Raw genomic sequence first — 14,103 nt, forward strand, 5'->3', positions numbered from 1 at the left:
AGGCACCTGACCCACATTATTCAGCCCATGCTCAACTGCTGTACTGGAAAGGCAGATTAGTGATACCTCCCAATCATACCTTGGTAAAGTAAATATTGCATGAATTTCATTCGTCCTTGTTTGGAGGACATGCTGGGGTGGGGTGGCTAGAACTTTGGCTCGAATTTCGGCTCAATACTACTGACATGAAATGCAGAAGGAAGTAAAAGACTTTGTCCAGCAGTGCCTAATTTGTTAACAAGCAAAAACTGAAAATACCTTCCCAGCTGGCCTATTACAACCGCTTCCCAAACCATTGCAAATCTGGAAAGACTTAGCTATGGATTTTATCACTGGCCTTCTCCCTCTAAAGGTTTTACAGTGATAATGGTGGTGACTGATAGATTATCATTGGCCTTCTCCCTCTAAAGTATGGTCATCTTTTCCCTACGAAGAGCGATTATACGACCAAGCAAGTGGAGGTTTTCATTAAGAATATAGTTAAACTGCATGGATTTCATGCAACTATTGTGTCTGACAGAGACAAGATCTTCATTAGTCAATTATGGCAGCACATGTTCAAGATGGCCAGGTGTTTCATGCTTCACAACTCAAATTGTGTAAAGGAGAACACAAACAACCTCACATTCCACTTCCCTTCACCAATGATGAACTACAACCAGTCATTTAATCTGTTGGAGATCCCACATCGACTAGAGATGAGAATATTTCATTGTATATAAGTGGGTGCAAACCTCATCCCATGAGCAGGTTTTATGGGGTTGAATTAGGCTTAAAGTCCATTTCGTAATATGGTATTAGAGTCATTTAAAGTCTATCCTATCGAGTGTTTGTTGGGCCTATCGTGTTGTATATAAGTGGGTGCAAACCTCACCCCATGAGTTGGTTCTATGGGGTTGAGTTAGGCTTAAAGTCCATTTTGTGGGAAGACATTGCAGTTTTGCTAGAAGCTTTTCCAAACCTTAACCTTGAGGACAAGGGTAATCCTAAAGGGGAAGGAAGTGTAACAAAACAGAAAAGGACAAATGAGTCATCATCTGGGAGAAAGGTTGAGAAACACGTGGGGGAAAAGGTAATGGATCACAAGGGAGGCTTGAGGCCCAAAATAACGAACTCCAAATTGAAGGATTTCCATTGGTTGGTGGAATAGCCTTTAGGCCGTTAGAGGAGAGAGGGAGGGCAGAAAAAGTGTGGAACATTCTCCTCTCTGCAGATTCTCTGTTAAGAATTTCTTCTACTGTTTTTCTTTTGGATGCTATATTTGTCTTTCATGTACCGAATCCTTACTCTGAATGTTTGATACATTGTTACTGGAAATTGAAAACGTAATGAGGAATTTCAGTATCTATTGATCTTCACTAGTGTTCTTGCAACCTCATTACACTGAGCTACATATACAATTGTACAAAATCGGTTCTGAGTCCACCTGAAAGTGATGTTATGATACTCAAGTTAATAAGTGAATAAGAAAGACAGTCAACAAAATTAAATATAAACACTAAGAGTGAGAGTGAATTAAAGTGTTTCTTGTGTAATAGGAAAGGTTAATATATAGGTTCTTGGTGACAATTTATATCTTTAAAATATAATATCTGAAACAATATAAATCATATTTTTATTAATGATATGTTATCATAGTTGCAATGGAGATGATATTGGAAATAATCTAGTTTGATAGGTCTTATCTTTTGTTTGTTACCAATCTGATGACTCTATCAGTAACAATTGATGTGAGCTATTATATAGAATCCTTTTATCTCAAATTATAGTAGGTGTATATCCAAATACTGATATGTAACTTGATTCAATCCCTCCCCATAAATTGATTCTTTTTCTTTTTGTGAATGAATATGTACTGATACTCAAAAGCCATAAACTGAACCTGCAATAATCTAACCCTAAAGGCAATTAGAGGGAGTAAGTGAACAACTTTTAATCTCATAATATATGACAGCCGACTTCAAGTTTTATATTATAAATATATATATATATATATATATATATATATATTGATTGCAAATTACTAGAAAAAGAGGTAGCAGACAGCAGATGCTATGAATACGTTGACATGAAAGAAAAATACTTCACACTGAGAAGAGGAAAATTTAAATCTGCATGTGGAAAATGTGAAGGCAGTGAAGAAAGAAATAAATGGCACAAGAAGACTTTGAATTTTTTCCATTATGTGGTTCCTGGAATATTGTTTAGAATTGAAAACAGAAATGAGAAAGTGGGAACTAGTTACTATACCCTCAATCTTCTTGATGAGGAAGTCTTTCCAACAGGGTCTAGCGGCATTGAGCATTGCTGAGTTCATTTTAGATGAGCATTAATACTCTGATGTTTGTTAAGTACATTTTATCTTGTTATATAATTGCTTCACATATTGAAGGTTCTATGGATGATATAGATGTAGATATTTCCTTGTAAAGAAGTTGCATTTTAGGTCTAATAATGCAAATGAGTTAGTTATACCCACTGAAGTTGTTCTAGAAACGCTGTGACCCACATACACGTGCCCTCCCACACACGTTCACTGCACTCGTACATCAATTTGACTCCTATGGATTCTTTTTGCCCCCAGTCAAGACATATCAAGGTGAGACATTCTTGAAATGTAGACCATATTGAATGTACTCTAAGACAAGAAAGGGCCTGTTTCCTCATCCCTGTCAGATCACAAACTGGTATACTCATTACTCAGACAGTGTCATGTCCTTAATTTCTATCGTCATATATCAGTACCTAATCTTTGATTGGTAGTCTCTACATTTGAAAATGTATTCATGTTAAAAGTGTGTGTGTAATTAACTGACATGAACCATTATGAAAATGTTATAAATCGGTAACCGATTTGTAGGCTAATAATAAATAATGAATTCATTCCTTCATACATGAAACAGTATAATGTTCTTCAGTATCTTGACTACATCATATCTTATGCCTTTTGTTGGGTTGGCAGTGAGTGTAAACAACCAAACAAATTGGCTGCCAACTTTCAGCAATGCTTTCATGTTATAATAGATTCTTAAATAATGTTTTTTACATTTATTGTGTATTAATATGAAGTGTTAGTACCATGTCTTCAATCATACATTGTTCAATGATTTGTACCTTACCTCAATTTTTAGATAGTTGAGATTTCTGGCATGTGATCTTGCTTTAAAAGCAATTTAAAGTTCACATGCCGAAAACTAAAGAGAGAAGAAATAAAACCAAAAAGGAAGTAAATATCCGTGAGAGAACCAGAGTAGCAGATTTCTGCATGCTTTGCTATGTTAGTAGGTATATTTCATGTTCTAGGTTGCTTTGTAAATAATGACAGACACCTAACTTTTATTGCTATGTGATGTATAATGCAAGAATTTTGTAAATTTGCTAACTACAGTGAAATATCTCAATGGTGATAGCTATCTGATATGGATAGCTAGCTAGACAGTTTATTTACTAATCATATACCTATTAGTTTAAAAAGGGGAAATTAAATTTTCAGAATTCATTGAACAAAATCTGATAGCCACTATTCATGATGTCCACTCTTACTTGAAGTTGAGGCTGATTCTTATAGCAACAATTCATGATGTCCACTTAAATCAGATTTTTTTTCTTAGTCATCCTGCAATTGCTTCTTTTAAGTCAAAAATAATAACAGAGTGGACACGTGAAGTTCTCCCCTTTGCTGAAAGTTTCATGACAAGCTGACTAACTCTTGACTAGAAAGCAAATATTCTGTTAAACAAATGACAAGACGCCAAGAGTCACAAAATCATATCATAATTATGAATTGTAATATATAAAAATACAAGTATATTTTGTGGCAATAAAAGAAAAAGGTGGTTGGGTATGAATAATAGCTTAACTGATCAAGCTAAGCAAGCTCTAGATTCTTCTTAACCAGCCAAGCTAACAATAGAATTAGTCATAACATGATTAGGATCCTTTAATCATCCTTCTTTCAATGTTTAGACACCCACCCACATGTCAAAAGTTTATTTTTCCCCTTTAGTTTATATCAAAGAGAGAAAGTTAATCATCAAACGTCAACTCAGTTTATGAAAGGGTTACATTGCAGTCGAAATTTGACGTGACATTGCTTATCTTTGCACCAGCTAGAAGATGTGTTGGTTGGTGGAATTTATTAATCTTTCTGATTTTGAGGCTGAGATCTCTTGCCAAATTAACCGTAGAAGTGGGCTTTTTAGTGCAGAAAGATGAGTCATCTCCACGTGGTGCTACATACACCTATAGTAAGTTGAAGCTCTTCTTTCTTCTTTGTCCCAAGAGTAAGCAATAATCAAGTCAAAAACTTTTCCTTTAAGCTGTTGAGAACCATTCAGTTTAGAAAAGATGGTTTTCACCTTTCCTTAAAAAGGGACTATAATTGATTAGGAAATTACCAAACCTAACCATCAACAGGTTAGCATAGTTGGTGAGGACACAAATGTTCAATGGAAAATCTTGCCCATCACTTCCTGGTACATAGTAGTTTGTTACCACATGCAATAGAGGAAAACCGGATTGATTGGTAAGAAGAGATAAAGAAGAACAATGAATTCCACAATCCAAACTTGTATGGAAGCAGGAAAATGAAAAGGATACGTAACAGACAAATGCTTTGTCATTGAAACTAGAAAGACCACTCACAGTACACGTGGAGGATCAACTTTTTTATACTGGTTTTCTACACGCAAAATGTTGAGAGATTTCTCTGATCCCCATGTGTCATCCATCCCAATCACATCTCATGAAAATGAGAATTGCGTTGCTTAAGCTCTAATCCTTGTACATGCAAATGTATCAGCTAGTTTCGTTTTAACTTTTTAGAAATCACAGTGCATCTGTGACTACATTCACGACATCTGGCTTATTGATTGGTACCTACTCTTTCATCAACTCATTTATCCATGCATGGTCAAACTCATGTATAACTCGAAGGAAAGTATTTAATGTCAAATAAATCATCAACTTCATCACCCTTAATAGATTATTTATATAATTTTCATTATTTTAATGCACTACTTAAAGGTAACACTTGATGAACAAATTGATACTCTATTCATTCGCTTATGTCTACTATTCTGATAAATAAGTATGTAAGATTTATGCGCACTGTTCTTCCATTGATTGGACAATAAATGTTCAACTACATGATTTTTTTTGTTTTTGATGAAAGTATCTTAATCTAAAACAGGTAAAACCAAAGAATTTTAACTAACAATCTATAGTCTATGCTGAATGTGTGTGAATGATCATCACTAACATAAAGGGAACAAAATTTTATTTTATTTCTCTGAAACCGAGTCAATAATTTAAACTGGTGCTGTTAGCATATAAAGACTCTCAATAATATTATACTGTACCAACTTTTCTAATTAAGAGTAATCTAATCAACTGTATTAAGATTTTCTTAATGCAAATAGACAAAAGAATCTTAGTTTCACATGTGGTTAATTATTTTAGCTTGAGTGGTGCATTGAAATTTGCTAAGTAGTATAGTAATTTAATTACAGTACTTACTCAGTAAAAGCCAATAATAAGATAGATTTAGAATAGGTGGTGAGACTATAGATCCATACATAGGTAGGTCTCCAGGTTGTCCTATTGAGGCCCTACACTTACACATATACCATGCATGTCTGACAGAATGACACTTCACCACTTTTTGTCATGAAAAATCTACCAGTCGGTGGATTATGGAAGGATCATAATTTTTTATTTATTTTTCAAAGCTCTCTTTCTCTCACTTTCTAATTTTTTTTTTATTTCTCTCCTCAACCTGGCCTAACTATTAATCCCCTTCCACCCCACCTTGATCTATAAATGTGCTCAGCCTGCTCCACTGATTCACCCCTTCAACCTTCACACCCTTGAAGATTGAAAAGAGTTCTAAAAAGAATTATTAAGCTAAGAGGTTCCTTTTGCAGTTAGTGGCACTGCATGTGATAAGGAATCACTCAAGTTTAACTTTATATGCAAATCAACCCCCTAGCAATCTATCATTGCCCCCTCTCCTTTCCTCCCTATAATATCACTGACTTCTCCACTTGTTGAACCCTCTACATCTTTTGCATGTTCAACAACTTTTCTTCAAAATCAGAATAATAATTTGACATTTCACTCTCCATTCATAGGGAAAATGGGTGAGGAAGCAAAACAGGTGATATAACCTTCCTTATGGCATTGTGATTTCCTAGTGATACTTTACTTTTTCTTCTCATGCTGATAGTGGCATTACTGGGTCTACATTAGTTCTAGTATTTATTGGGTGGGTTCTTTTTATATTGTTTAGGAACAACCTGTGGCTGAAGTCAGGCCAGAGGAGAAGCCAGCAGAGGAAAAGAAGGAAGAAAAACCAGAAGAAAAGCCAGCAGAAGAGAAGAAGGAAGAGCCTAAACCACCTTCCCCATGTGTGCTGTTTGTGGACTTGCATTGTGTCGGATGTGCCAAGAAAATTGAGAGATATATTATGAAAATGAGAGGTTCGAATCTGTTAAATGCTCTTTCCTTTTGCCACGAAATGTCATGTATAAGAGTTCACTCATTATTTTCTTTTGTACATATCTTCTAACAGGAGTTGAGGGAGTGGTAATTGACATGGCTAAAAATGAAGTGACCATAAAGGGTATAGTGGAGCCTCAAGCGATCTGCAACATAATCACCAAGAAAACAAAGAGAAGAGCCAGTGTTATATCTCCATTGCCTGAAGCAGAAGGAGAACCTATACCAGAAGTTGTCAATTCTCAGGTATCACAATACTTTTTCTTTTTCCTAGTTGAGACCAAAATAAAGAAAGGAAAGCTAGTTACATAGAAAAAATTATTAACAAAGGGAATTGTTGGTGTTCCAGGTTAGTGGACCAGTTACTTTGGAACTAAACGTGAACATGCACTGTGAGGCCTGTGCTGATCAACTCAAGAAGAAGATACTACAAATGAGAGGTACCAATTTTATCTTGATTTCAAATTTTCAATATGATGGCTTCATTGTTGGTTGTAATTGACAAAGGACAGGTGAAAAAGAAAGGAAAGAAGTACACAGTTGCTATTAAATCTTGTGGTGCCAAATAGAGTCTCTGTGAATGCGACAACTAAACTTCATGAGTCATTTTTCAAATATGTGTTACAGAGTAGTCTAATAAAGGATGACTATATTCATCTTTCATGCATTGTATCCAGATTGCCAAATCAGCAGCACTTCAAGCTGTACCCCTCTAATGCGGCATTCTTTTGTGAAAATGGGTCGGTGATGTTATACATGGCTCCACATAAACCATGTTCTAAAGAAATATAGATTTAAAAAACCATTCATCTACATATTTTCTTGATGACCCTGAGCCTTCAACATCAAATTGGCCCTATCCTTTTGGCTTTGAGCTAAAGGTAGAGGAAAAGTACTTCAGTGGTGATCATTTCTTGTAGTTGACATGCTCATCTTAAAGATACAAGAAAAGAAAGAAAACAACAGAATGACCATTACAAAATTGTTTAGTTATATGAGATTAATAGGCATAGAAGTTGGTGTAAAAGTTTCTATATTCTAACTAATTAGAAATCGTTTTGATATGGTAGTGATTTGTGATACATATGATAGAGTTGTAAATATTCTAGTATATTTTCCTTTGTTGGTATCTTTTTCCTTTTAGTAACAGCACCATATCATATCCTTTTGCCTCCATACTATTTGTATCTAATGTAAAAAGTTGTGTGGATTGATGTAGGAGTTCAAACAGCAGTGACAGAGTTTACAACAGGGAAGGTTCTTGTGACTGGGACAATGGATGCAAATAAGCTAGTAGATTATGTGTATAGACGCACCAAAAAGCAAGCCAAGATAGTTCCCCAGCCAGAACCGGAACCAGAACCAGAAAAGAAAGAAGAGAGTAAAGAAGGAGAGAAACCTGCTGCAGAAGAGACTAAACCTGAAGAGAAGAAAGAGGAAGAGAAGCCAGCAGAGGAAGCAAAGAAAGAAGAGGGTGGTGAGAATAAGGAGGAAAAGGTTGGTGAAGAAGGCATGGAAGAAGCCAAAAAAGAAGAGAATGTGGTAGTGGCTGCTAATAATATCGATGATGAAGGCTTGAAGAGGATGATGTACTATTATCAATACCCTCCACTCTATGTCATTGAACGAACACCAGCCCCACAACTCTTCAGTGATGAAAATCCTAATGCATGCTGCATTACATGAACTTCAACTAGGTTCAAATGCATGCTGCATCACAAGAACTTCAACTATGTTCAAAGTGGTTTACCACACTCAGAAATTTTTTTATAAACTGTTTAATAGGAAGTGGTGCCAAGTGAAAGTAATAAGTTGATTAATGATATATCGTTCTTTCTTTTTATGTATGTACGATATATTATTATTGTTATTACACATTGTATAAAAGTTGTGAAATATGAGTCATGTTTCTTAGTTGCTTTTGTTTTCTTTTTTATTGGTTAATAATTTCATGCTAATCAAATGAAAGTGAGATTAATGACAATAACATGTCACAATAAAAGCCACCAATAAGACCCTACTTAAATACAAAGGAATCTTATAAATTTGGCATATTACCTTTAATATACTAGCGTGTGTTAGAAGGGTTGAAAATAGAGAGAAAAAGAAAGTATAAGAGTAGAAGTGAGTGGTATAACGTTAGAGGGGTGAAAATAATATTTTTATAAAAAAAATTGGTAGGACTTTAAGTTTAAATTTTTTGTGCAAAATTAAGAAATATGGAAAATTATTTATAAAAATGCAACCTAAATAGTTATGCCATATAAAATAATCAACATATGTTATATATTATAAAATAATATATGTTGAACATTTTTTTTTTTACTTATTTTGATATAACAATTGTCTTTCATGTTATTATATTCTCCCTTCCAATGCTTGTTTTTCTATTATAGCACCAATACTTTTTGTTACATAATAAAAATATATCAATAATGTTAAATGATTGATATTAATAGTAAATAAATAATTTCATAATAAAAATAAATAATAAATAAAATAATAATAACAATAATAATAATAAAGTGAAAATATATTTTTTAAATCAAATAATTTAAAAAGATAATTTTTATACTATTTTTCTTCAATTAATTAAAGAGTATCTATTTTAATTTTATTACTCACTTTTTTCTTTCTTTCTTTTCCAATATTGTTACACATTACTTAAAAGTTGAATAAAAAAGAGTTTATAATCATCATCTCTTAAATCACTAAGATTTCTTTTAAAGATAAAATTATTGTAATTAGAGTATTAAACTCTAAAAAGAAAACAATAATTCAGATGTAATTATTAATCTTACTAATATTATCTTAACTATTCTAAATCACTCTAGTTTATCCTTAATATAAGTATTGTGATGAAAATATTAAACTCCAAATCAAACAACACTTCAAATTGCAATTATTAATCTTGCTAATATTATCTTAACTATTCTAAATCACTCTAGTTTATCCTTAATGTAAGGGATGAAGAGAATATTCTTACTAATCAAAGGTTGAAAATATATATTTGGGGATTTCTATATCTATTCTAGTATCTACTAACTCAACTCAGAACTTGAATTATTTTATGTGATTTTTTTCATTATAGTGGGAATCAATTTGTATGGTTTGAACAACAAAACAAAGTTTTTTTTAAAAAGAAAAGGCATAGATTTTGAATAGACCATCATATTGGATACTCATCCAAATCAACAAAATTTTGAGCTCCGTGCACACTTGGCAAGTGTAACAATTCACCATGTCATGTCCATATTGTATACTTTTTTAGAAATTCATAACACAAAATATGTTCTTTAATTTTGAAATAGTTGGTAGCTAAAATAGTTAAAACTTTGATAACTAATTAGATACTAATTTAGAAATTAGTTTATAAATTTTATTAATAATAATAAATACTTTAAATACTAGTAATTTTTTTTATATCTAAAATAATATTTAATTTAATTAATATAGTGAGTAATTATTTTTTTTTAAATTGATTTTTATTTAATAAAATTCTTATAGTGTTTCTTACTTATTTAAGAGTTAAAGTATCATTCAAATTGACTTATTCGATTTTTGTGCATACTTAAAATTGTTTTTTCATTGGTATTTATTATTTAACCTAAGTTCAGATTTTATATCAAGAACAATTGGACCTTCAGTTTTAAGTAAAAACATCTTTTTCTTTTTAATGTGTTTCCCATACATTTCTTTCTTCATTACGAAATATACACTATTAAAAAATTATTAAGTAAAAAGAAATAAAAAATAATTATTTACTATTTATAACTAATTAGATATAAATTTAAAAATTATTTATAATAATAGAAACTAATTTAAATATCAATAACTTTATTAATCTCTAAAATATCTAATTTAATCAATATAAATTTTTTTTTTTTTAAAAAAAATTAATTTTTATTTAATAGTTATCTTGTACGGATAATATTAGTTAAATTTTATTAAATCCATGAAATAATGTGACCTAGAGAGTAAAAATTTGAGTAATAAAAAATATTAAAATGTGTTGTTAGAAAAATATAAAAACTGAGATGATATTAACAATCATCTACAAATTCATATTTAAATTTTACAAAAATATCTTAAAAATATTATATGTTCGTAAAAAAATTAAAGCCATAAAAACGTTAAATTTGAGGACTATCATTGCCGGAGCTTACTTTACTTTTTATGAAATATTCCCTCTTCCCAAGGATCGCCTTGTGTTCCATTTAAGAAGGAAAAGAAACAAAAAAATGGACAAAGTGAAATACTTTTTAAATGTTTTTTACTCCATGCAAAAAAAAATAAAAAAATACCACAAATATTTTAAATAAAAATATACAATTAAGGATTTTTTTTCTTTTACATAAAAATAAAATAAAAAGTTACTTTCTCTTTCTTCTTTGCTCCCAAAAAAGTGGCCAATTTTCCTTTGTTTTACAAAGTGTATAAATTGCTCAAAAATTGTGTTTTATTTTATTGCATGAGGAGTAGGATGAAAAAATAATGTTTATATTATTTAAAAAATTACACATGTGAAACAATAATTTAGAAATGATGTGATGAATTGTATCTAGCTAATAATTTCTCCAACTACTGAAACCTAACGAGACACAGAAATTCTCCATGTTCTCTGTGAGGAATATAATTATTATGTTTTATATTATTTAATATGTTCCACTAAAGGTATATGCAGACTATAGTATTTCTGTCTTTCACTGAAGTTCTATTTATAATAATGCAGAGTTCATGTATTGTTATTGTTATTAATATTATTATTATTTGTTGAAACTTGATATCGCAGGTATTTTGAGACTAAGAAAATCGTTTTCTAATGGAATAAAAAATTATAGAAAGTAAAAGAAAATTAAATATTTAACATAATGATAATGATAATTATAGAATCCACATGGTGAGATTAACGAGGGTTTCATTGGGAGCATATAACGTTGAAGCCACGACAATTGCTTGTAATTTGTGTCTTTGTCGTTCGTCTCATATCTTTGGATTCTCAAAAGTGGAAATAAACATCAACAAGAGAGGTTACCCTACAATAGAATCAACTCAAAAACAGAAATGATTCACACCAAAAGTGTATAATTTTTTATAAATTAAATAATTTCATAATATTTATAAAAAAACATATTTGACCCATTTTCCATATTAATAATTTATTAATTTTTTTTATCTTTAAATTAGTTGTTATGTTAAGAAGTGGGTTTTAAGTCTAACTCAACCTCATAAAACCAGTTCATAAAGTGAGGCTTGCACCTACTTATATTCAATGAAATGTCATCATATCTAGTCGAGGTGGGATCTCCAACACACTCCTTAGGAGAAGGCTACCAACTCGTGTATGGAGATATATGTTATGGGTGATCCGATAACGGTTCGATAACGGGTGACCTGATAAATCCAACAAATTCTCGCTAAGATGGACTCGAAAATGGCTCTCGCTAAGATGGACTCGAAAATGGCTCTCGCTAAGATGGACTCGAAAATGGCTCTGATACCATGTTAAGAAGTAGGTTTTAAGCCTAACTCAACTTCATAAAACCGGCTCACAAGGTGATGTTTGTACCCATTTATATACAAAAATGTCCTTATCTTTAGTGGATGTGGGATCTCCAACATGTTATTTAACAATTTTTATGTAGAAATATGTTTTTATCTTAATGTTGTTTTTAAAAGAAAAAAAAACACTACCTTCTTAAGTCTTAACCATGGAAGAAAAGCATACACCATGCCTAAACAAGTAAGAACATTAATTTTAAAAGAAAATACATCTTTGTGTCCTTAATTTACTTATCGTCAAAGTTATAAAGAAAAAAAAGAAGATTTGATACTCAAGATGACACGAACAACACTTTTTCTATAATGTCGTGTTCTATTGAAAATTTGAATTTAGGAGTTTACTACTTTCGATCGTACTTATATCATAGTCTATTTTTTTTATACCAATAAAAAATAATTAATAAAGTAAAGGGTGCATGTGTACTATACTTTTTTTTTCTAGATATAAGACTAATTAATGTAACAATAAAACAATTGAAACTTTATCCAAACTTGGGATGGTTATCATAAAGGATAAAATAGTTGGTGTTATTTTCTAATTATATTTAGAGTTTGATTTTAGTAATATGTAATATATTTTATAGATATAAGTTATTAAATGAAAATTTAAATTCAATTGAAGAATAATATCAACAATAATATAAGTATTGTATGCAAACTTTGTTCAACAATAAAAGTTTCATGAATTTTATGCAAGCCATCTAACTCAATAATAAAAAAGCAGCTAGCAAACACTATAATATTATGATTTAAAATGAAGGCAAGCATTAGAATATGCAATGCTTTATTATGTTTGCAAGTTCCTTTTGGTTTATGTATATGTGTGCTGCATCACAAGGAAGCACAATTGCATGTGCATGGAATTAATAAACATGGTTTTATTGTTTTAAGTGTCCTTTCTGCATAATTTAAACTGAGAAAGGTACCAATCACATCCTTCAAATTAAGGTTAGAGTCTCTAATCACCACACTAAGACTCTTGGGTAATGTTATGTAGTTCGAAATATATTTAATAATTATGTTTTTGTATTATTTTAAACAATACTAAATTAAAAATGTATGAGTTCATATATTCAAAATATAAACCACTTAATACTTTTCATTACAATTTTTTATTTTGATACAATGTTAATGTCAAAGTTTAACATGGTTAATCAGTTCAAAATTATCTATGTAAATTTTAAAATTAATATTATTATTATTAAATTTCATAATCTTTGAGTTTAATTTCTATAGAAATATTTACTGATAAAAGAATTATATATATGATTTATAAGAAAAATATTTTTATTTTAATATATTTAATATTTAATTAATAATTTATATTTAAATGATAGTATAAAATATCCATGATTAAAAAAATTACATTTTAAGTATTCTTCTGTTTTTTTGGAAACTAAGGAGGTTAATACTTTTTTATCTAAACAAAATAATTATATAATATTTTATTTTGCACTGTAATAATAAATAATTAAAATTTAAATAAAAAGTAAGAATATAATTAAAAAGTAATTAATTTCATAACTAAAAAAAGTAATGAAAAGTTCAAAGTTAAAAGAAGAAAGTACCTTAATTAAAAAAATATTGAAAAGAATAGTGTAAAATTAAATAATTTGGAAGTATTCCAATTGAATTGATCTCTTCTTTGGTAAGGAAAACAACCCACGTGAGAGCCAAATTTCAAGATTTCCCAATTTCCAACAACAAAAGCTGAATGCAATGCATCTACTTTTGTTTAACCAACACAGTGTTGCTGACACAACTCTGCACTCATCCATGTCATACCCCATTCAAAACCATGATCATGATTTCAGTTTCCTTAATCAAACCCTAATTAATCATCCCTCTTAATCATCATCATCATGCAGCCATTCACAGTAACAAAATCTCAATTCTAAAGGGAAAAAAAATAATGTAAACCAAAAGAAAGAAAGAAAGAGAAAGAAAAGGTGAGTGATTGAATAAAAGCTTCTTTTGAATAGAATCTAATAAATGGATTATTAGTTTAGTTATGCATGATCTGAACAAACACTTTATATAAGG

At 30.6% G+C, this 14,103-nt stretch overlaps 1 protein-coding gene across 1 annotated transcript; it reads left to right on the forward strand.

Annotated features, from left to right (window-relative positions):
* Window positions 1–5,654: 5,654 nt before the first annotated feature.
* Window positions 5,655–8,412, forward strand: LOC137826216 (heavy metal-associated isoprenylated plant protein 9). The gene is made up of 5 exons (XM_068632102.1): window positions 5,655–6,157; window positions 6,290–6,479; window positions 6,572–6,744; window positions 6,848–6,938; window positions 7,718–8,412. Exons 1-5 carry the CDS (start codon window positions 6,137–6,139, stop codon window positions 8,182–8,184), a joined length of 942 nt encoding a protein of 313 aa, XP_068488203.1. The 5' UTR covers window positions 5,655–6,136; the 3' UTR covers window positions 8,185–8,412.
* The last annotated feature ends 5,691 nt before the right edge of the window (window positions 8,413–14,103 follow it).

Source organism: Phaseolus vulgaris, chromosome 8 (assembly GCF_051622355.1).
Source record: "Phaseolus vulgaris cultivar YP4 chromosome 8, ASM5162235v1, whole genome shotgun sequence".
Classification (NCBI taxonomy): domain Eukaryota; kingdom Viridiplantae; phylum Streptophyta; class Magnoliopsida; order Fabales; family Fabaceae; genus Phaseolus; species Phaseolus vulgaris.